At 40.8% G+C, this 23,153-nt stretch overlaps 1 protein-coding gene across 1 annotated transcript in view; it reads right to left on the minus strand.

The window, feature by feature from the left end:
- Window positions 1–428: 428 nt before the first annotated feature.
- NXPH2 (neurexophilin 2) overlaps window positions 429–23,153 on the minus strand; it is a 191,255-nt gene continuing 168,530 nt past the window's right edge. Inside the window, exon 3 of the mRNA XM_088474913.1 lies at window positions 429–2,979. Within this exon, the coding sequence (XP_088331039.1) occupies window positions 2,239–2,979 (741 nt within the window). The 3' untranslated portion in view covers window positions 429–2,238. The remainder of the gene's footprint in view (window positions 2,980–23,153) is intronic.

The following is a 23,153-nucleotide window of genomic DNA, read 5'->3' on the forward strand; positions in this document are numbered from 1 at the left end:
AGTTTCAATACTGTACAGTAAAAGGACAATTGGCCAAACAATGAAATAATACAAGAACAAACACTGAAAAGAAAAAAAAAACAGGGTATTGGTCTCTAGACATACAAATGGTGTGCATAGGAAAAACAATTTCCACCCTTTCATAAATAACTTCTCTTGTGAGAAATATTTTTTACTTAACATTTGTAAGTGTTAGTAACTTATTTCATGCAAAGAAACTTGTGTTCTAGGTTTAGTGGTCCTTTTTAAAAGATTTTAGTGTTCTGTTTGGAAAAGGACATAAAAAGGAGAAGTTATACTTTCATAAACAGCTTGTGCCCTAGATCCATTATTCCTTAATTTCCAACTTGTCTGTTAGAGGTATATTTACTAAAGTGCGGGTTTTTAGAAGTGGAGATGTTGCCCATAGCAACCATCAGGTTCTAGCTATTATCTGAATCTAGAGAGTGCAAGATAAATGTTAAGTAGAATCTAATTGGTTGCTATGGGCAACATCTCCACTTCTAAAAACCCGCACTTTAGTAGATATACCCCTTAGTATCAAAATAGCTAACTGTAATCTGGCTGAGGTCCATGGGATGTCTTTTTTTTGGTAACCAGTCACAGATTCTTGTTTCAATAAATATTTATGATAATGCAAAATGTACTTTATTCGAAACCTAAGGTCAACCTGACAATATTTTTCAAATAATCATATCGGTTAATTCTACAAATTTAGGGTATTTGCCCATGAAAAACTTGGGCATTATTTGTCTGTGAGCTTAGAGCAGATAATTGGGAATGTATCGCACAGTATTGCCTACTATCCCCTTAGGCCCTCTTTTCTCATTTACTGTATTTTTTACTTTTTTCTTTTTACTAAAGTCACACTCTTGGAATAATTTGTGAAAACAAGGGGACATTGCAGCTGTCAATGTTTCTTATAAGAAATGTATATCCTGCATTTGCAGCTTCTTGTACAGATTCCACACTGCCTGCACCTTGATGTGTGTCGAGCTGTTTATTTGTTAAATTGAGGTTGTACACTACATTTTTAGATGGTATATTTTAGATAGTTTTCAGGCCTGAAGAGCACTGCTGCATTCTGCAAAGTCAGACGCCCCCTAAAAATATAGACCTGCAAATTTTTATATATCGCTCAGTTACATGTAATCTTGTTTTGGCATACCAACCGTATCCTAAGCCATTTCTTGAGCCTAGCCCAGTGGTTCCCAAACTTTTTTGAATCACGACACCCTAGAGTATCAGCATTGTTTTCACATCATCCTAGGCTAAATGTTTGTTATTTAGAAATTCTAAAAAGAATTTAGTAAAGTGAAATTGTACTTACCTGTCATCCTTAGGTTCAGTTATGTGGTGGCGGACTGGTTTGCGCTTCTGTTTGTCCACATATTTACATTACATTGACCATAAATATTTTTTTTTCTGCTAAACCACCAACCTGAGGCACCCCTGGAAGTGTCCCGAGGCACCCCAGGCTGCCTAGGCACACAGTTTGGGAACCACTGGCCTAGCCTATAATTGGAAGAAACATATATTACATTTCCCTGTTCTGCTCCTCAAAAGATACAAGGTTTACTTGTTCCGTAATCACTGCCATCTTGTGCGGAGTACACCAAATTCATAGTGGCCTGCAAACTTCTATTCACAACATCACATTACCAATTGCAGGTCTGATGTATTGTGATCCTGTGGACCCATGTCATCTAACTTTTACGAACTCAATCAAAGCTAATTTCTGATCAGTTGAAGTGGGTTGCTGCTCTGCACATGTGTTTGTTGTTAGTAAATAGTCCCATCTGTCTAGAATTCAAAATCAATACTACTTCAAGCTCCCAAATACCAGGCATAAGAATATGAAATGTAATTATAGTGGTCATTGAGATATTATTCTGTTCCTGTGAGACTACCTTGCATTATACAGTATCTTCATCATATGTTCAAGGAAAAAAACTGAAAATTCCCCAGATCTTTGCGAATGTCATGCAAAATCCTCACGACATTGTAATTGTATATGCTCCTGCACTCCCTGAATTGTATTACCCTCACAACTTGAAAATGACAGAAAGAATTGAACATTATTAAACCAAAACATATTATGCAATTCTAACACTGTTACAATTACTTTTTTCCACCTGATAAAGAAACATTGTTCATTGAAGAAGCACAAAATATCTCTTATAGAGAACTTCCCTGCCAATCATTCATGGGGTACTGCAGTTTAACTAATAGTAGTTTTCAGCCAGATGACAAATATGGAGTCTCACTATGATAATTGTAATCAGGGCAAACTTTTTGCACCAGTTTATAGTCTATGCTGAAAAAAGCGATATAGATGCAAATGACTTTGAAGGGTTTTGAACACAACCAGGACACGTGACTCTGGGTTTGCTCCTGGTAACATATCTTAGCGGGATCAAAGTTGCACAAAGCTGTCTTCTTTGCCCTGTCCGTTTTCTCGTACTCAATCCTGCAGTTAAACGACTTGGAATCCTTGTTCTCCAGAGTCGACTGAGCAGAAGTTTCAAACTCCACCACTTTGGAAGGCGGGACAAGACTCACCGAGACATTCCCCAGTCCCGTTGAATTATGGCGAAAATAAACACTGAATGTCCCATTTCCGTGATCAACAATTTTGCCTGTGATGAGCAGGTTTAACTTGACAGTCTTAATATTTGAATGAAAATCCCCCCAGCCAAACATCTTTTTGAATTTACCCGTTTTTACGATGGGCCGTCGTTTAGTTCGTACGAGGGACTCTTGGTTATCGGTAACGTTGGAGAGCCAATTCCAGAAATGTTCTGTGGTATCGAAATAAGAGAGCTGAGCTTGTCGCTGAAGAGCTGATTGTTTAACAAATAATCGGAGTGGATTGTGGAGTCGGGAGTGGGCGACATTGCTCTCAAAGTTTTCCGAGGCAGCCTTGTCTTCCCACTTTAATGCATCTGTAGCTCGTAGTATTTCTTTGTCACACAATATCTGTTCCAATGAAAACAAAAATATGTTAAATGACAAAAAAATATGCTCGTCAAACACATAACTAAATGACTAAAGAAGACATGTCAACATTAAATGTGTTTTTAAGCTTCAAATTACTTTATTGGATTCTACGTGCCTTCTAGCAACTTTACCTACATATATTGTTTTTATAATTCTGCCATGTTCTTTGCTTCACAGTCATGCCTTGATATCATCAGGCAGATGTTTTTTTTTTTTTTTCATGGATATGACCCAATACTGCTCTCAGGATGTGATCGTATCCAATGCAATGATTTTATCTATATTAAATCTTGGGGCAATGCAAAAAAGCAACTCTGGCTGATGATATAGGCACATGTCTGAAAATACAATAGAAAACCAGTCACTAAAAAGTCAAATTCAATTGTGAGTATGGTAAACATGCTTCCTATACTGCTCCTATACTTCCTATACCATCATTTGTTACAAAAACATTCATATTTGTATATTAAATTTGTCTCCTTGCTCTTTTTCCCAGCAGTCATGTTTTGCGGAAATTCTTTATCTGCAGATTATTGGTGCACTTTAATATCCTTAAATGTGTATGATGCAATATCTGACACTAGTAGTAGGAAATTACCAAGTCATTTCTAGCTCAAGGGTAAGGGTAAGCAGTTTATATAGCGTTAACCTCAAAACGTATTTCTAAATACACTTTTAGAAGACACTGATATAATCATTAACAAAATTATTTACCAATAACAATTAAAGTGTTTGTAAATGAGATCTGAACATCTCTAGGCCTTTATTACTACAGTATTTATTGTCTGGTCCTCAAAGTTCTATGAAAGTTTTAGGGGATCTGTTTATGAAGCTAAGAAAAGTTCTTTCTCCTGCATTTTTAGCAGAAAGGGCTTGTCTCAGCTTCTCTCAAAATATCAACAAAGTAACATCAGAATTGGAGCTCTCTCCTGTGCTCACCTATGTTGAGTCACTTACTATCATCCCCATAGACCTCTATGAGGATGTGGAATCTAGCAATTCATCAAACAAGGCCAGGTATCATCATCTACAGATGGTATTACCTATTCCCGGCAAGTGATTCCGCTCAGTAATGCTGAATACAGCAGTTCTCATTATTGCAGTGAGGACTATGGTCTGGAGCACTTTAGCAAGCGCCAAAAAAGTAGCATTTGGAAGCATGGCCCTGTAAGCTTATGTCATTGTAGCCTATAAGCTACAGTATTGCTGGGGAGGAATCTTTGATCCCTCACCAGCAGCCTGGAATGTGCATAACCACCAGTAACAACACCTACATCACTGTGATAAACAATTGGTGAAGGAGGTTGTGATTGGGAAATGTCATCCCCAGGGCAGCCTCTTATCGGATGCGTGCTGCCCAGCATGACTTTAATGACAAATTGCCCCATTACTTAAATCTGTTATCTGTAATTAATCTGTTATTGCTGCAAATAGCTTAATAAATAGACCACTTTCTCCTTTTTGTCATTCTATATAATTGCTTGTCTCCTCCAAAGATCTCAGTCTGTCCTCCATGTTTGTAACCTCATTACATTTACACCTTCATGATAATTCCACAATGTTGTAGCTCTTTATATCAGTGCTGTATTGCACTATAATTACAGATAAGGTTCCCTGAAAAAAGTGGTTTGATATGAGTGCTTAGATACTGTAGTATGTCTGTATATACTCAATTCCACCATTGTGCATTTGGACATTTTCCACCATTGTGCTCAGCCCATAGCAATTTAAGAGGAGCATAAACACCTATAGAGATCATTGGGCCTATTTCAGAGATGGACGCAGTAGCACAGCCGATGTATCTTTGTATGCAGCAGCTGTGCTACAATATGCAAAAGCCGCAGGAGGCGTCCTAAGTAATAAGACTCCCGCTGCTGGCTTTTTTGATCTGATGCTACGTCGTCCGGAGACACAGCCATCAAATCAACTGCGTCAACATCGGTCATTCGAGTAACCATCAGCTTACTCTGGGGCTAGTGTCCAAGGACGCAGCCTGTGGCCTCAGCACGCCCAGAAAATGGGTCCGAGACGCCCCCCATTTTCTTGGACGTTGGCCGTCGCTACCTCTTCCCCGCCCTCAAACGGCCGCAGTATGTCATTCATGCTGCGACTCGGAAGTCACTGCAACCATAGTCACTGGCACAGATCTGCACAGATTGCAAAACATCACAGTTACATGTAACCATTGGGTTTGCGTACAACTCTGAATCAGGCCTATTGATCCCTGTGATACATGAGACATTTTCATGATTTATATATTGTATGAACTGTACACCAAGAATGCAGAGAAACCGGAGCACCCGGAGAAAACTCACACAAGCACAGGGAGAATATACAAACTCCACAGTTAGGGCTGTAGTGAGACTTATACAGTTGTAGTGAACTTTCAGTTAACAATTAATGCCTCACATGCCATTCAATGTTTGCTACATCTGTATACTATGAAACAGTATACAACTAATATTTCACCCTAGAATACATTCTGTTTGTAGTGATGATATTCCTCTTAATTTCATCCTGCAATGATGCATAGTGCATACATGGGGTCATTTAGAGTGGGACACATTTGTCCAGACATACAAATAAACTACGCTGTGAAACCAGTGCACTTACTGTACATGCTTATTTTGAGTAGCACATACAGAATACATACAATTTAAAAAAAAAAAAAATCTGTCCAAGTGAGTATACTCTTAAAGTGCATCAAGACAGTTTGACAATATCATCATGTGACAGCACACTCAAGATACCATTCATTATCATTATCAGCTTGGTGATGATTAATGGTACTTTTATAGCTATGTTGTTCATTGTAATTAGACCCCACATAGATTGTAACCACAACTAAAGGTGCCCATCCACTAGACGGCAGGCAAAAGACTGCACGATTACGACATTGTAATCATGCAGTCGTTTGTCTGCCTGTGATGTGCCTACACTGAAAGAGCAGTCGTTCAGTGTAGGCTCATCAATCATCTGCAAACATGTTGAACCTGACGATATTGTTAGGTTGTACAACATATTTGTACGACGATAGATATCTAAACGACCAGCTGGAGCGCGCATCACTGATATTTTTTAAACAATCTGCAAACAATTTTCAAACGATTATCGAACGATAACAATATCGTTATCGTTCAATCGCTCAAATTGATCATCTAGTGGATGGGCACCTTAAGTAATCAGGATCTCATGCTCTGACCAATCATATTGTAGCCACTGTATCTTGATCTTAGCAACTGGCATCCGAGCCTGTCATTTGCATTGCACCGGACGGAGCAGTATTTAAAACAGAAGAGGAACCCTATCATGGCTTTAGGTGAATAAAACAAATAGAATTGTGGGGAGTTATTATTTCAGTTGTGTCTTTTTGTTTGTTTGGTTTATTGTAAGTAGATTTAGCCTCAGTGCTATTTGCTCATGGCTGTTTTTCCTAAGATAGGTCATCCATATATTTTTACCAAAGGAATTTCAGCTGTAATGGCTGGGAATGTTTGACATTGTAATAGGGGAACCCTACATTGTGTGACCAGCCCAGCCGGTCATAGCCTGTTGCTGGTGATGGCTTTTGCAGGAAAACCCTTCTATTTATGTCCCTCTGCAATTTGATGCATCCAACCGATGATTGCTGGTGCAGGTGCTAGATGTTTAAGCACTGCAAATATTTGGCTTATCACATCATGAATATCTTATTTTACGGTTTAAAACAGAACCTGCAACACTAAATGACTCCCAACATGTTTTAACTTCACATAATCTATTTATTTTCCCCTTTTTACATGATACAGTTAAATACTATTTTATTAAGCTGTTCAAACACTTTTAATGCCAAAACTATGGACAGAATTAACAAAAAATTTACTTTCAAAAGAAAAATCACTGCACTTAATCTGTCTGAGCTCACGGATGTCAAAGCATTTATCATGACTTGCCTAATTTGTGTCTTGGCTCTGCTTATGAATTTCACAAAAGCATCTGCACTCACTAGATTCACTGATATTATTGTCGCTTTAATGTGCAGTCCTGCAAGATTAATACCATGAATGTGTTTTACATCAATTAAAGGTAGGCATTGACATTCTTTTGTTGGAGAATGCTGACAGGTCTAACAATACGCGTCAGAAGCAGCTGAGTTTCAGATGGACATTAAAAGTAACTTTTGTTTGTTTTCTATAGTTTTGACTATATTGATTTTTTAATTTTCTGGCTGATGGACAGTTCTAAAATACAATCATTATGTGGAAAATGAAAATGAAACAATATATTTTCCTGTTATACTATTTTGAAAGCTAGCTTAATAATACTTTATCAGGGGCTTAACTACAGTATAGGTATGTGGAGTGATTGCCATTGACTGGAGGCCCATCTCCACGGCACCTAGCTCACATCAGACAATACAAGCATTCCACAGATGTGGCCTCAGGTCAAGTCTGCTGGTAGCTCCTCCCTGTGTCTCTCCCCTGGTGCTGACTTAATTACGTCAGCACCAGTGAGGAGACAGAAAGAGGAGCTACCAATCGAAAAGGCACCAGTCCATAAGGTAAGTTAAAAGCGGCAAACAGTGGGACGATGCTCGCGTGGGTTAGGAGATAACACTGGTGTGTGGGAGGACTGCATACTATAAAATGGGTCAGAGGCACTATTATGGGGCATTACCAGGGTGGTGTGGGGGGTATGGACCATATTATGTGTCACCCTCCAAGGGGGTGACACCAAAATGCCGGCTCCTTCTCACTGACCTGTAGCTCCCGGTCATTGAGGGGCCTGGAGTGTGGGGATATTATCTGGGGGCAGTCCAGTATCTCCAGGAGTGCACTCCCCCAGAAAGATTAAAACGGGGTAATGTCATGAGACCACGCCCCCTTCCCAGATGCGCATGTTGGGACTCTTTGGCGCATCAGGTGTCACCAACCCCAGTGACGCCACTAAAGATGATGACAAGACTTAAGGAGTTTAATGATAGGTAGCAGTAAGCACAGCCCCACTAGGCAAGTCCACTCTGGTGGAGGGCTGCGTAGAGAGGTACCCCTTCATTGGAGGCCTCTTCAAAATGTTGCTATGGGGTCCACAAAGTTCTAGTTACGCCCCTGTACTATCTGGGAGACTCCAGAATTTCAGGGATAAATGCCCCTCCTGCATTCCGTACACTTCTGCAGTGAAATAGGTGGTGCTGTGATAACAGGATTTTCTGCTAATTGGATCATTATGGCCCCACCCCTGGCAACAACTTGCTGTGAAGCATTTTACAAAGGGAGCTGTGCTGTGATGATCTGAGTCACACCCCATGCAATTGCCCTCGGGCCTCCCATTCCAGGATCTTCTGGAGTCCTAGAAATGTGATGAGCTTTATGTAGCAGTCTCTCCTATGTGTCTGTCAAGGAGATGGAAAATTGTCATCAAATATATCAGTATGTCATTGGAAGTTAGGGCCTGATTCAGACCCACTCGCGAGCGGCTGTCCGCTCGCAAGTGGGTCGATGTTATGGACTGAGCATGCGCACGACGGAGGGAGCTCCATCGTGCGCATGCGCCAGACGCGACGAGCGAAGGAAAGTCCTTCGCTCGTTGTGTCCGATCAAAGGGGGCGTGCTGTCAATGTTGATTGACAGCACGCCCCCTTTGGTGGGCGTGCCGGGGGCGTGCCTCCCTGACGGGGGCGTTCCCACGGGAACGCCTCCCATCAGAAGCCGGCCCACTGACATCACTAGTGATGTCAGTGGGAGTGATTTTGGCTCTGATAGAGCCAAAATCACTCCGGAGCTTGCGGTTGAAAACCTCAACCGCAGGCTCCGGCTCGCAAATTCGATGGTCGCGATGGTCTCGACCATCGCGACCATCACAATGCACGCTCGTATAGCCTGTGGGTGGTGACCCACAGCTATACGAGCGTCCAGGAGGACGCTCCATGAAAATGGAGCCCGGCCCTCATTCAGAGCGTTCGCTCTGCTCAGAGCGTACGGCTCTGAATGAGGGCCTTAGTTCTCAATGATTAAATAGAGGTATATTGCTCATAGAATAAATTAAATATGGGAAGGGATGGAAAAGTATTAAATTAACAGGAAGGAAAGTTAAAACATTTTTTAGAATGTCATATGAGTTTGTTTTTATTTTTGTTAATTTATATTTAATAAAATATCACATAAAACATGTCTGAAATTAATTATTTTTCAATAATCATGAAATATATCATTTAATAATATGGTCACCAATCGATTGTAAGCTTTTTAGTCTATTTTAGACTAGACCAAATATAAAATATGATTGGTTACTATGCACTACAATACATCTGGCATATTCAGTTAATTTTATTTAAATTAATAGTATATTTTCCTTGGGGCGTAAGCACGACTTATGTGTACACATGGGGTCTAACATGTACAGCACTCATATATCTTTTCCTGCCTCCCAAAAAGCAATAGTAAGACTGATATACGGTATGTGAGGAATTGTGAGATGCCGGTGAGTCTGTCGATGTTATAAAGTGGACATCATTTATAGTAAGTTAACTTTTAATAGATTGCCACTTTAAAATATCAGGCGGACTCGCTGTAATCTTGAAGATGCCTGCTGGCCACATCCTATTGCATTTCTCCCATAGTGAGAGAACTTGGTGAGATAGACAAAGAGAGAAAATAAAATAACAACCCGGACAACGCCGGGCACAACATCTAGTAAATTATAAATGCCATTATTTAGTTTAATGAGTGTTTAGTAGACCAACTCTACTTTAGTATTGTGTAAATAGGATTTAGCTTATTAGAAAATTGTGATTAGCTTGCACATACTGAAGTCGCCTCTTCCATTGTGCCTGCCTAATTATTAAGATAAGCTTAATTTTCAAATCTGTTAAATATTTGCTCTATGCTCCATGTGGCAGCAACATATTGCACATTTCCAAAATGTAGCCTTAAGTGTGTCCCAGATCCAGTAACTTTATACAGTTGATTGAATTGACAGTTGTTGTTATTCCAGGTCTGCTAATAGGCTATACGTTCCACAAAGTACAAATGTAATAAAATGAATAGAAGGAAATATAATATTGTATCACCAGAACATTTCAGCAAAATGGCTAATGCAGCACAATACCCAACTCATGCAATATTTCACAGAAGGCAGCCATTTTGTCGATATGATACCTAATAATACACTTAGAAACTGCAGTGAAGAAATGTACTCATTTTCATGAATATTGCTTTAACCTATAAAAATCTGCCTCCACTGGTACCAGCTGCAGTAGAATAATCTAACTGAACCAATTTTTATGGGACAATCCCTATCTGAAGTTTATATCCTGCAATCTCCAGTGGCAAAATTGGCAGCTATTCCGTATGCACAAGTAGCATGCAAATAACATTTTGAAAATTTTGAAAGGCATCTTAATGGAAGTGGAGCATGTCCATGTCTAGCTCCCCCTCCCCATTGTAGAGTTAATTAAGAGGTATGCTAGAAACACATTTATGAAGTATTAGCCACAATGATACATAGGGGTCTATTTACTAAGCAGTGTTAGGAGACAGAGTGAAAAGAGATAAGAAAGTGATAAGGTGCCAGCCAATCAGCTCCCAACTGTCATCTCATAGGCTGTGTTTGGAAAATGACAGTTGGGTGCTGATTGGCTGGCACCTTATCATTTTCTTATCACTTTTAACTCTGTCTCCTAACACTGCTTAGTAAATAGACCGCATAATGAGAATTAAAAAGTAACTGAACTCCATTATACTAAAATTGTTTTGATGATGACTTCCCAAACACCAACACATACAGGGCGTGATTCAGAGTCGGCGCTTATGCAGCTGCGACTGTCTTTTTCTGCCGTGCGGCTGCATCTTTGTGCTAATTCCACAGCCAATGGGGTTGGTAAAGAAACATCCTTCGGCTGTGGTGCTAATCTGCCGCTTTGCTTATTAAGACGCACCATCGGTTGCACCATTGAACAGTCCACCAGTCCTATGGAGGCACAGAATGTCCAACTGAACATGGCCACCATCAGTGAAAAAGTCGCAGTCGCTGAATGTCTGGATAGCAATCCCTCTGTTACCACCCATTGACACTGAATCATGCCCATTGTATTTATACAGTATAAAGTAATTACAGTGTAGGATGCAATATTTTCAATTGAATTTTTGTGTGTTACATAATGTAAGGCTAAAAATAAAGAAGGATTCGCTGGTACAGGAAACAATCTGTCTAAAAAAAATAACCACAAACTTGTTAAAACAAAATGAAAGAAACGTTTTCAGCCCTGGACACGTTTGGAAAATACTTGCTATTCAGAAAGTAAAACAATTGCATTCTTCCTGTGGTACATTTCTGTGATATGGAAAGCAGAGCGCTCGCCATTTTCTAAATGCGATTCTTAATGAGTGTTTTTGTTGCCAGGATTGTAAATGAACCGAAAGTTTCCATTCTGAACTGAAGACAGTTGGTTTTTAAGGATATTTCTCATTCTAAAAAGTTTTGTCAGTGGAAGGAACGTTCGTTTCCTGCTCTTCTTTACGTTTAACTTAATATAAAGGACTTAAATAGTACATAGTTGCCAACTTTGTGAAATAGTTTTCAGAGACACTTTGCTGCTGAGCCTGCACATCTACGGGCTACACAATGACCAGTTGTGAGTTTATGCATCTTGGCGTATATGTCTGTCCTATTCTGGTTCAGTCTGTGTCTCTGTGAGATAGGGAATTTCTGGACATAAACTAGGTGGTGACAATGTGATCGCATGTAACAACCCTGACTTGTGAGAGTGTTGTGGGCGTGTACCAAAAGCTCAATGCATTTCTGAGTTGTACGTACGGGGAAGGGAAGCCTGTTTCTGAGTGACCTATTGTAGCATGGGGCTGGTGCAAGTGCAGATACTAATGATGATGTTGTGGCAACCGGCGTAAAATCAATGGGCGGCACCGGTATCTGCTTGCACCCCTAAATTTCCACATTAGTTGAACGCATACTCACATTTGCATAGGTTAGTGCAAAGTTGCTGTTGTAAGCGAATCAGGCAGTATTAGAAATAAGGTGGAAAAGTGATGGGCGTTCCTGAGCGGTGGCTAGTAGATGTACAGCTGCATGCATAGAAGACCATGGAAAGAGAAAAAACAGCACTATAGAAATGCAATGATCTGAAACATAAATACCTATAAATTGGCACAAATGAATGGATGACACAAAGCTGTTGCTCCACACAGTGAAACGCGTTAGAGACTGGCCGTGCACATACCGTTTACTACTAGCATCAAGCTCTCCAGTCTATATTGACCCACTGAACATCCAGTATTTGGATATTCCAGCATGCAGACTGGGCAATAAATGGGGATCAATTGTCACAAGCACAGTCTACCTATGCTACAAAACATCCCCATGCCATTCTGACTGTGCTGTGATCCACATTTTTAATTGCAAGACCTCTGGCTAAGGAGGACTGTTTAAAGCTCTGGTCTCTGTGAATACTCCATTAATTGGAGATGGATATTGAGCATTTGAATGCTATATGATTAGGTTATGCACAGGATTTTTTTCAAAAAGGCCTATTTTTTACTTTTGCTTTTGGTTGTTAAGAAAGCTATGCTATTTTATCTCAATATATTATTTAATAATACTATTACTATTATTAAATTTACTATAACATCAACCCTTCCATCCATTTGTGCCAATTTATGGGTATTTATGTTTCAGATCATTGCATTTCTATAGCGCTGTTTTTTCTGTTTTCTTGCTCAAGTGTTTATGTGGGGATTCACTCTCCCCTCCACTACAACAGCTTTTTAGACAAACAACACCTGGAGGCGCCCATTCTTGGTATATACTTGTTATTTAATTTTATTTGCAATAGAAGAGCATGGTCAGACGAAGGAACTGCACCTACCATACGGCTGGGGAAAGTTTTGATGGTGCGACCAATGGCGATATGAGGATGCACTAAATCCTATTACACTGTACATCATTGCTAATAGTGTGTGTCTCAGCCCTTGCAAAGTAAGCCGCATGGATGTACACAAGGGAAGGAGTTTGTAACGACATATGTATAAACTGACAGACGAGCGGCTGCCAATAGCTGCTGCTGTGTGCGCTTTTGCATGAGACTCAGAATCAGGCTAATTTTCTTGTTAACCTAGAAAAAGTACTGCTTAGTATAAGTATACGCATGCGAGATACTAGGAGGGTGCGGACAAGCACATGGGGTGTGGCTGAGACCAATTGAAATTCTGGGCCCTTTTTACATGCTGCACTGCTCACTAAAGGGGTTGTGGTCATGCCATCTTGAGCAGGATTGTGCCTTTTTGGAGAAGCCTGGGTACCTACTCCTCTACCCTCTCAGCACCTGTGCAGACAGTACATCCTGTGGGCATAGGTAACAGGTGCATATATAGGAAAATGTTTTTCATTATCATGTAACTTATTGACACAGCTTCTAACTTGAGTTCAGTGACGTCTGCTCAGTAACAGAACCTGTGCTGAGTTCTGTTTCGTCTGACTGTAATCAGCGCAATCACTACATGCACTCAGTCTCCAGAATGTCGAATTTTACCACGTCGTCATGATTAAATGTTTGACACTTGCACCTTGTCAACTTTATGAACGTCATCCCAAGCTTTCAAAAACAATGATGTCAGGATTACTTTATATACTCACACGTTTCCTAGTAAACTCAGCAATTTTATTAGGCCAATGCTGATTAATGTTGCTAGCTTGTACTACAGGAATATCATGCATGAAGAAGCTGATGCATGTTGAAATGCCCATTTACGTAGCATATCTTGTGAATGTGCATTGTGCATGCTCATAAAATGAACGGATGCAAATGCAGTGTTGTACACAATTTGGGCACATTGACACTTATGACAATAGAGGGCAGAACTGGGGAGAAAAGATGCGTTCTCATGTAGGCAGGTTCAATGAGGGGGGTTCGTGCAATTGCCGGCTATCCAGACCAGGACATAAGTGAATATACACCTGTTTGATGTTGTATTTTTGCACCTAGTATAGGCAAGTGCAAATACAGGACCTGATTCACTACGGAACGCAACTGCAAATGCAATAGTGATTACGCAAGCAGTTCAATTGCGATAGGATGCTAATCCATTGCGAGCGCTATGCCGCCGCTGCACTACATAAGGATGCCTGCTTTACCTTACACATCCGTAATGTTTAGCAAGACTGCAAAACCATCGGTACAATCGAGTACCATCACAGCCTCATGCACACTTGCACAAACCCTGACCTTATTCAGAAATTGGTAACTTCCATGCACGCTATCAGGCCTAAGGCTGCATATGGCATCGCAATGGATAATTTTTGCATGCCCCTGCAACGGCGTTCAAACGCACTGGCACGCCTGCGTTCGTCCGACCAGCCCCCCACCGTCACCACCCACAAACAGCACTTCCTGTCAATCACTCTACGATGTGTATGCGTAGTCACTGCGATCGCAGTTCCAATCACAATAGCTAGTTAGCGCACGTGCATCGTGATGCATACAAATGCACAGTACGCAACAATTGGCCGATTGCGTGCGTATTAGCAACTGCGTTCCTTATTCATCCAGGCCAACATTACACACTAATGATGATAAGTAGTGTGCTCATTTGTAAAGGCCAAATGTAGATGAAAAGTACAAATAGTACAAAAAGTACATAGTACAAATGTTGACAAGCAAAATGCAGACAGGTGCAAAATATAAATCAGGTGCATATTCCACTCACGGAGAGGTGGCTGTATTCTGAGATGCGTACAGCTCTGCATATGGGCATAAATACACCATTATAATTTTTCCAAATTACTTTGAATAGTACACACCCAATTTACTAATATAATCATTTGTATGTAGCTGCAATCAGTGCCGTAGCTACTGCTCCTGGTGCAGGCCATGCCCCCTTTGTATGATGTCATGCGGAGGGAGCGTGGCCTGTACCTGGCGCCGGGAGCAGGTGATAACAGCAATGCCCGGAGCATCCTCAGGATGCTCTGGGCTGCTGTAAGGGCAGCACTGTGACCGTCTGGAGTGTCCTAAGTACACTCCTTGTGGCTCTGCTGCAGAGGTTCTGGCAGCAGGGTGTCGTTACAGGCAGTCTGCTAGCCAGTTGCAGGAGCTGTGGGTGAGCGGTGGTGCGCCCACAGAGCTTTGGGCGGTCGCACCGCTCGCACACCCCTAGTTACAGCCCTGGCTGCAATGTGTTAAAAAAATGCAATTTATTAATACAGATAAGCGTATTTTAAAAAAATCTAAACACAACAGGATTCGTCTGTTCAAATTAATGTACACTAAGAAGAACAGCTGATATGCCTAATGTAAACACATTAATTATAAAACTGAGCTCAATATACTTAACATATATAATGTAATCTGTGGCCTCAGAAATAATACAATTATTAAAAAGTACATCTCTCTTAATCGAGGGACACCGTATAATAAACCATATGTTGGTTCTTCATCTAAAAAACTCCTTAGTGCTTTTCAAGTTGTTCAAATGTTAAACATTTATATACAGCATTGTGACAATGGTTTGAAAAAAGTCAACAGCAATGTATAAATAATTTATGGATGGTTGTATTAAATACATTTCAAAACTTCTTAACTGAAGGCTTTATTAAAGCAGAATGTTCAAAGCATAGTTAAGATAGGTACACACCTAAAGATTTATCTGTCCAATCTGTCTGGTTGGTACGAAAATCTGGTAATCTGGTGGGAGCATAAAACAATCGCCCATTTACTCCCAAACGCTGAAAAATAGACAATGGTCGTTAAGACAAATTGGTTAAATCAGTTTGCAATCAATCATTTTTGTCAGTTTTCCAGCGTTTCGAAGCAAATGGTTTATTGTCATTTGCTCCCACTTATTACCAGATTTTTCATTCCAACCAGACGGATTGGACAGTTAAATCAGATTTCATAACCAAATATATTCACCATATTCCTTCTGGATAATTGTCAGCAAGACTGCAAAACCATCGGTACTATATGTCACTGAGCCTTTACTCTGCAAAAAGGTGTAGAACTTATACAATATCTCTGCTTCCAAAGGCCCACCATATATTCCTGAAATGCAACAGTGGAATTGGCAAACTTGTCGGTGTCCCATGTTTGTGTATACCCGTGTGCATGTCACCTGCATGTCATACATGTGCTATGAGTCTGTTGATGCGTTTCACCTACCTATGACGTGGTGGTTTTCTCAGAGCAATCTAGTGTAGTAGTCATATTATTTGTGATGACAGACAACATTAAACCATAGCACTTTTTAGGGGATGGACACTCCACTCTTTCATGTCTGTAACTGGTGCTAGAGGAGCAACCGCCTAGGACGCAGAATAAAGATTATTTCATAATATACAAGAAATGGGAGATGTATAGGTGTGCTGGAGACCTATTAAAAGTGTGTACATAATGGGTGCAGTGTGTGCTACTTATCACCACTAAGGAACAATTACCCACTTCTGTGCACCACACTCTGTACCCATCACCTACACATGATCAATAGGTCCCCAGCGTCCCTATACCTGTCCCATTTCTTGTATATTGTGGGAACCCTGCAGAGAGAAGGCAGCATGAGTCCTGAAGGAGTAGGCAGACAGTTCCAGTAAAAATATATACATTTAGTTACTTTTGAGGGATAGGGGCATTACGTTTCCTTTTTACCTCAAGTGCTAACATTATGTATCTGCCTCCATTCCCCTAGGAACCTAGTTGGGGTATATTATGACTCTTTTTTTTTTTTTTTTTTAATTTTATGTGGAGTTTTGGAGACAGGATCAGTGTCACAGCAGGTCACAAAGGCACTATAGGGCAGCACCCCCACCCTGTGCACGTGACATCATGACATCACAGAAATACAACAGAACTAAGGATGCACCCTGTGCATTTCTATGTAGCTGGGTGCATCTGCAAGCACCCCACAACCTGTAAAAGGATGTTGTTTGGGCAGAGAACTTGCTGCTACTTTGGTCTTGTGCTTCCAGATGGCAACATTGGTCACTTACTCTTGTTACGGACCTGGCCTGGATGCTCTGTTTGCGCAATGACATGACTACCAACAATGCAGGTCAGAAAAAATTCACTGGTCTGATGCTAAGTGACTGATGAGTATTTCCTTTTACCTGGAACTCCATAGCCACTGAGGACTGCTCTTTCTTAGTAGTGATGGGGGTAACCATTTCTCAAGGTCAGGAGCAACTAGAGTAAGGGCAGAAAAGTAAAGGGGCCCAGGGCCAGCCGAGGAGCTGCAGTTACATATATGTATTTTAGGAACACAGATTCCAGGAAATATTGAAATCAATGTGATATTGCAGTTAAGGGCTTCATATTGTAAGGCATATCAATATATATAAAAATAGATAATATTTTGGGGGATGTTTTAGTAAATGCACAGAAAAATACACAAACGAAACAGGAGTCTGTAAACACAAACTGTGCCTCTGTAATTTGCCAAACTTTACCTATACACATATATAATTGAGAACACAGCACTTGTTGCAAAGTGTACAGAAATTAATTACTATGAACCACTATGAAAGACAGAACTTAAGTATAATACAAAATTGTTTGGGGGTGTCAGAGTAATTGGAACACAATATTTTGAAGCAATGAAATATACACTTAAGTGCCAAAAGTTATCGGATAGATGTCTAGTATCGTGTGTGACCCCCTCAAGCTCAGCAAAGTGTAGCAACTCCACTTGGCATTGATTCTACAAGTAGACTGAAGACTTCTGGAGAGATGTTGACCAATGTAGTCTGGATGGCTTCCCACAGCTCCCTGATATTTGTAGGTGCAGGATCTTGGGTGCGAATGGACATCTCCACCACGTCCCAATTGGGCTAATTATGGGCAAACATAGCAGCCACACCATTCCTTGGAACTTTCCAGAATGCCCTTGAACCAATTCTTGGCAATGATGACATGGTGTATTATCCTGCTAGAATATTTCATCATTGTGGGGGCACATGAAGAGCATGAAGGGCTGCAAATGATCATCAAGCAATGCAATGTAGCAATTACTGGTCAATTATGTGTTCAGGTGGACCAGCGGACCCTGCACCATTATGGAACCACCACCAGCCTGCATGGTACCTTGTTGACAACTTGGGTGCATGGCCACATAGGGTCTGTGCCACACCCAAACTCTACCATCAGCCCAAAACAACTGGAACCGTGACTCATGAGACCATGTCACAAGCCCAGGTGAGGCGCAGTATCATTGTTGTAAAGTCATTCCATGGAAGCTAAAAAACGCTTCACTGATCTGCTGGATATATGTCTGGTATCTCCTGCATGTAATGTGGATGAAATTTGAGCCAGTGTCACTTGTCTTTTACCACAGACAATTCTGGCAAGGCAATGGTCACAGTCATTAAGCACCCGTGGTTGGTCACTGCGCTGTCCACGGTGAGTGGTAATGCCTTCCATGAGGTATTTCCGGTACACACGTGACACTGTAGATTGAGGAATGTTGAATGCCCGCACAACTTCACAAAAGGAATGTCCCATCTATCAGATACCCACTATAATGCCCTGTTCAAACTGCAATAATTCACATCGCCTTGCCTTGAGCAGCCTAGAAATTGTTGAAACTGACTCACGAGATGTCACATTACAACTGATGCAGGTCTGGGTATATCCATGACGTCACAGTACGATGACATTACATACTGCTATCCTATGACTTTTCGCACTTCAGTGTATTGTAAATAAGTCAAGTAAAATCAAATTTATGAAATTTTTCTAATATCCTGTATACTGTGCACCATACGATCAGAGTTGCCAGCTTTACAACTGCCTAATCAATTCGATTTACCTAACCAGTTCTGTCATTTGTGGTAAATAAATGTAATATGACAAGTTGCTCCTGCAAATAAGTCTCAGGATGATCAAACCTTACAACCCATTACGTTTAGTGCCTGCAAATTAATCTAGAAATGAAACTTCCATCTCTGTACTTATTTAATAGTATTACTTGTCTTGCTGACAAAAGTGAATCACGGTATCTGCTGACGGCAGAATAGATTGCGGGTAATGATTAGTGATACAGTCTACTCTGGAGTCATCTCTTTCCTGACCCTGCAACGAAACTTAAATCAATACAATTTTAAAATGACACAGAAACTATGAAAGATGATAGAATCAAAACATCTATCATTGTGTTAACACTGAGTAATAACATTTCTAAGGAAAGCTTTGAGTTTCCCCCCAAAAAAGTGAGGTGAAAAATAAACCAAGAAATTAGTGTGCTTGTCACATACACTGAAGGCAGCCATTTTGTGAGCCATATAAATATCCACTATATTAATTGAAAATATATTCAGTGATTTCACTGAAGAATAAGGCATTTTGTCAAGCATCAGTGAAGTCACTAGTTCCTAGCAAGCTGATTGAATTCTCATAAATATTAGTTATGGTCACAAAATGGCTGCTTCACTGAGAGTTGGCGACTGATAAACTTTGAAACAAATCCCAAAGTTTCCAGGAGGCAATATGGAAATGAGCCTAAACTCATTGGATTGTACATTCTTTTCATTAGTACCTGGATTAAACTAATTAACTTTTCTTTCCAATTGTCAATGTATACTTATGAACATATAACAGAACCATTTAGAACAACAGAACAGACTGTAGTGAAAATAGCTGAATATTGTGATTTTGCTGGCTGTAGTAACTCTGCAGACAACAGTTATTGTGTATAAACTCATTTTCATGCAAAAGAAGTTCTGAAAGCTTGGCAACATATTGAGCTTAAAGCACTAAAGAGCAAACTGCCTGAAACTGGGGAACTTTATGCAATACATAGAACTTTGGAGCATCCGAGCAGCAAGATATAAAAGTGACTCAATCCATATGCTAGGACAATTTACATTTGTTTATTGCTGTTTTTGATCCTGAGCATTATATCAGATTTCCAGATATGCACTTCTGGTACAATTGGCGTGATTCAGCACGGATCGCAACTAATCGCACGCAATGAAGCTGCAAAAATATGCTAATGTCTGCCACCGCTCAGCCAGCAGAGAGACTACAGCTTTCTCATATACGTAATACCTCGCAGTCCTGCGTATACATCGGTAACACAGGAGGGCATTGGCCCGTCACGCACAATTACAGCAGCTCTGACCTGTCTCAGAAATTGCAAGTCTCGTCCCACACAGTGAGTACTCAAGCTGTGTAGGCAATTTCAGTGGCTAATTTATGCACGCCCATGCAATGGCATTCAAATGGACAGGCACGTCTGCGTTTCTGCAACCACTTCCCTGTCACCACCCCCAAACGCTCACTCTGCAATGGATTCCACAGTGCGTCCGTAATTGTAGTGCCGTCGCCGTGCACATGCAGTGCGGTGAATATGCATGAGCAGTATGCAACAATTGGCCGATCTGCGTACGCGATTGAAATTGCGATCCGTGCTGAATTAGGCCCAGAGTAAGTAAGTAACTGTGTTCCTGGACAAACCATGTTGCAATGCAAGGGATGCTAATACTGTACTGTACATAAATTATTTTTGCATGCAGGGTAAATACTGGCTGCTTTTGCATGTAGCCCACAAAATGCTGGACAGCTCTATTATTACATTGCACTTTAGATGTCAGTTTGAACACCTCCCTCCCAAATCTACATCTCTCTGAACATTTTACATCTGCCCCACCTGCAGTGCAGCATGGTTTCACCAAGATGCACAGTTACTTCCTCTTTCTTACTCTGGGTCTGATTCAGCAGAGGACGCTAATGCGATCGTAACTGCAATTTCGCACGGAAAACAGTTGTGAAAATATGCTAATAGTTGAAAAGCTTACGAGGTAACATCAACGCACATCGGGCAGCCATGTTGCAGGTCTGACCTGTCTCAAATTCCGTAGCTCTCCTTGCACGCAGAGAGGTCTCATGCTGCAAAAGCAATCGTAATGGCTAATTTATGCACACCCACGGAACAGCACTTAAACGGGCAGTCATGCCTGCGTTTACCAAATTCCCCCATTACCTCCCCCAAATGCTGACTACATCACTTTGCGAATGATCCCTATGTGTGTATGTAGTCGCAAACGATTGCGACCTGTGTGCAGTGCGACTTACGCACTGGCAAATAATTGTCCACTCTGCGTAAATCTCAGCATTTGCAATCGCTCCTGAATCAGGCCCTCTATTCCCAAATCTGTATCAAGCCGAATATCGGAAAATCTTTAAAATAGAAGTTCATATCTGAAACATAAAAAAAAAAACCCAAACCATCACTCACTTTATTGGTATTAATTGTTCTGCTGCTGACTTCTGGTAGAAAATGAAAGCTATATATAAGTGCCCCCCTTCCTTCTTATCTAGACACACACTGGTGACATCTACTGAAACGTGTCAACTTGAAAACATAATAGTCTGGACTTTTAACATCTCCTCCTTTGTTGCCTTCTGGAATACAGCATACAATTAGGCATTCACAAAGGACTATAATGTAAGTAGTTTTTTTCTTTAGCTGAAACAATTTTACTGCTCCATGGAAAACAATTTATTATTTAGTCATTGAAAGAATTTGAGAAGTAGTTTACATTTTGAAACCACATTGAGTAGCAAGTCAAATAAATCTGTTGTTAAAGCAGCAATGCCATGGGAAAAAATTGCTTTTTTTTTTTTTTTACATAAATCATTGTGGCAGGGTATAGGAACAGTTGTATTTACCATGTTTACATGTCGGCATCTACTGGGATGTAGTTGGCATCCCGGCACAGGGTCAGGCACTAGGGTGAGGGTTGGGGTTAGGCACCAGGGAGGGAGGTTTAGGTTTAGGGTGCGAGTGGTTAGGTTTAGGCATTTGAGGGGGGAGGTTAGGCTAATGCTGCCCATCCATTTAACGATGCGGGGGACGATGGCACGATTACAATGCCGTTGTCTCCCCCGAACATGGCAACCTGACGGCGGTCGTCAGGTTGACCGTCATGTTCGGGCAATGATTGATGTTAAAAACAACCAGCGGGCGCGCGCATCGCTGGTCGTTTTTAACCTTTTACTACCCGATTACCAAGCGATGGAGCGATAACGATCGTCGTTATCGCTCCATCGCTAGGTTTAATCACCTAGTGGATGGGCAGCATTAGGCACTAGGGGGAAGGTTAGGTTTAGGCACCAGGGAGGGAGGGTTAGGATAGGGGTTAAGGTTAGTGCTAGCATACTTACCTATGGGTGTCGGGATTCTGACTGTCGGGATGCCGTTGTTGGTATTCTTCTGACCAGCGGCATCCCAACCACCAGCAATCCATACCAACCCTTTTTACTTGGTTTGTTTCTTCAGGCTGCTAGTAAAGGTTAATAATTTTGCATCTTACATCGAATTGCCCACATCTGCCACATGAGTTCCAGCCACTGGCCATACTATCTACCTTCACTCTGGGTCTACACACAAACAATATGGAACTACATGCACACCAACAAAGCTTCTGCTACACCCAGGCCACCACACCCTCTGGGCCACTGCATCATGGCCTGCTTAAAATTTAATGAAATGGGGTGGCCTAGATTGGACTGGTACCCTAACATCTTGTCCAAAATGTTTTGTGTTGCCTAGCATAAAACAAATTCAACATGCAACAATGCAACACTGACTACCCAGCCTCATCCTCCACTGCTAGCTTCACTGATTCCATGTTTTGAATTTCCCAAACTGGGTAATAACATTTCTGCAAAGTGATTCCACTGCCATGTTATCCATGGGTTGTTCATGGGTCATATTAATAACATGTGGGGCTGATTCTGTAAGTTTCTTGAATTTTATATGTTGCTTTTTTATTATATGTATTTGTTTTCTTTGTATATCTTTATTATGGATCATATGTCCATGTATTGCTTATCTCACTTGTTGTAAATTATTTAGTTTGCCCTAGTTGGCTACATTGTCTGGTACTCATTCGTGCAGGATAAACAAATTGTGGTTCTGATGATTCTTTGGGATATTTAGTATTTCACTTTCTGTATTTTGTATCTCTTCATTATCAATCACAACCCCAGGCATATCGAAACCAATGTAATATGCCCAAGGTGCCTGCCTTATCAGGTATTATCATGGGTAGGATGAACAATCCATAAAACTCTTGTATCTCCCCATAGTATAATCATATGACCACATAATGCAAATTCTACCCATTATATATAACATATGTAGTGCACACAGTGCTTTCCTTATACAGGGAGT

This window comes from Taudactylus pleione, unplaced genomic scaffold, assembly GCF_031769625.1.
Source record: "Taudactylus pleione unplaced genomic scaffold, aTauple2 ptg000156l, whole genome shotgun sequence".
Taxonomy (NCBI): Eukaryota; Metazoa; Chordata; class Amphibia; order Anura; family Myobatrachidae; genus Taudactylus; species Taudactylus pleione.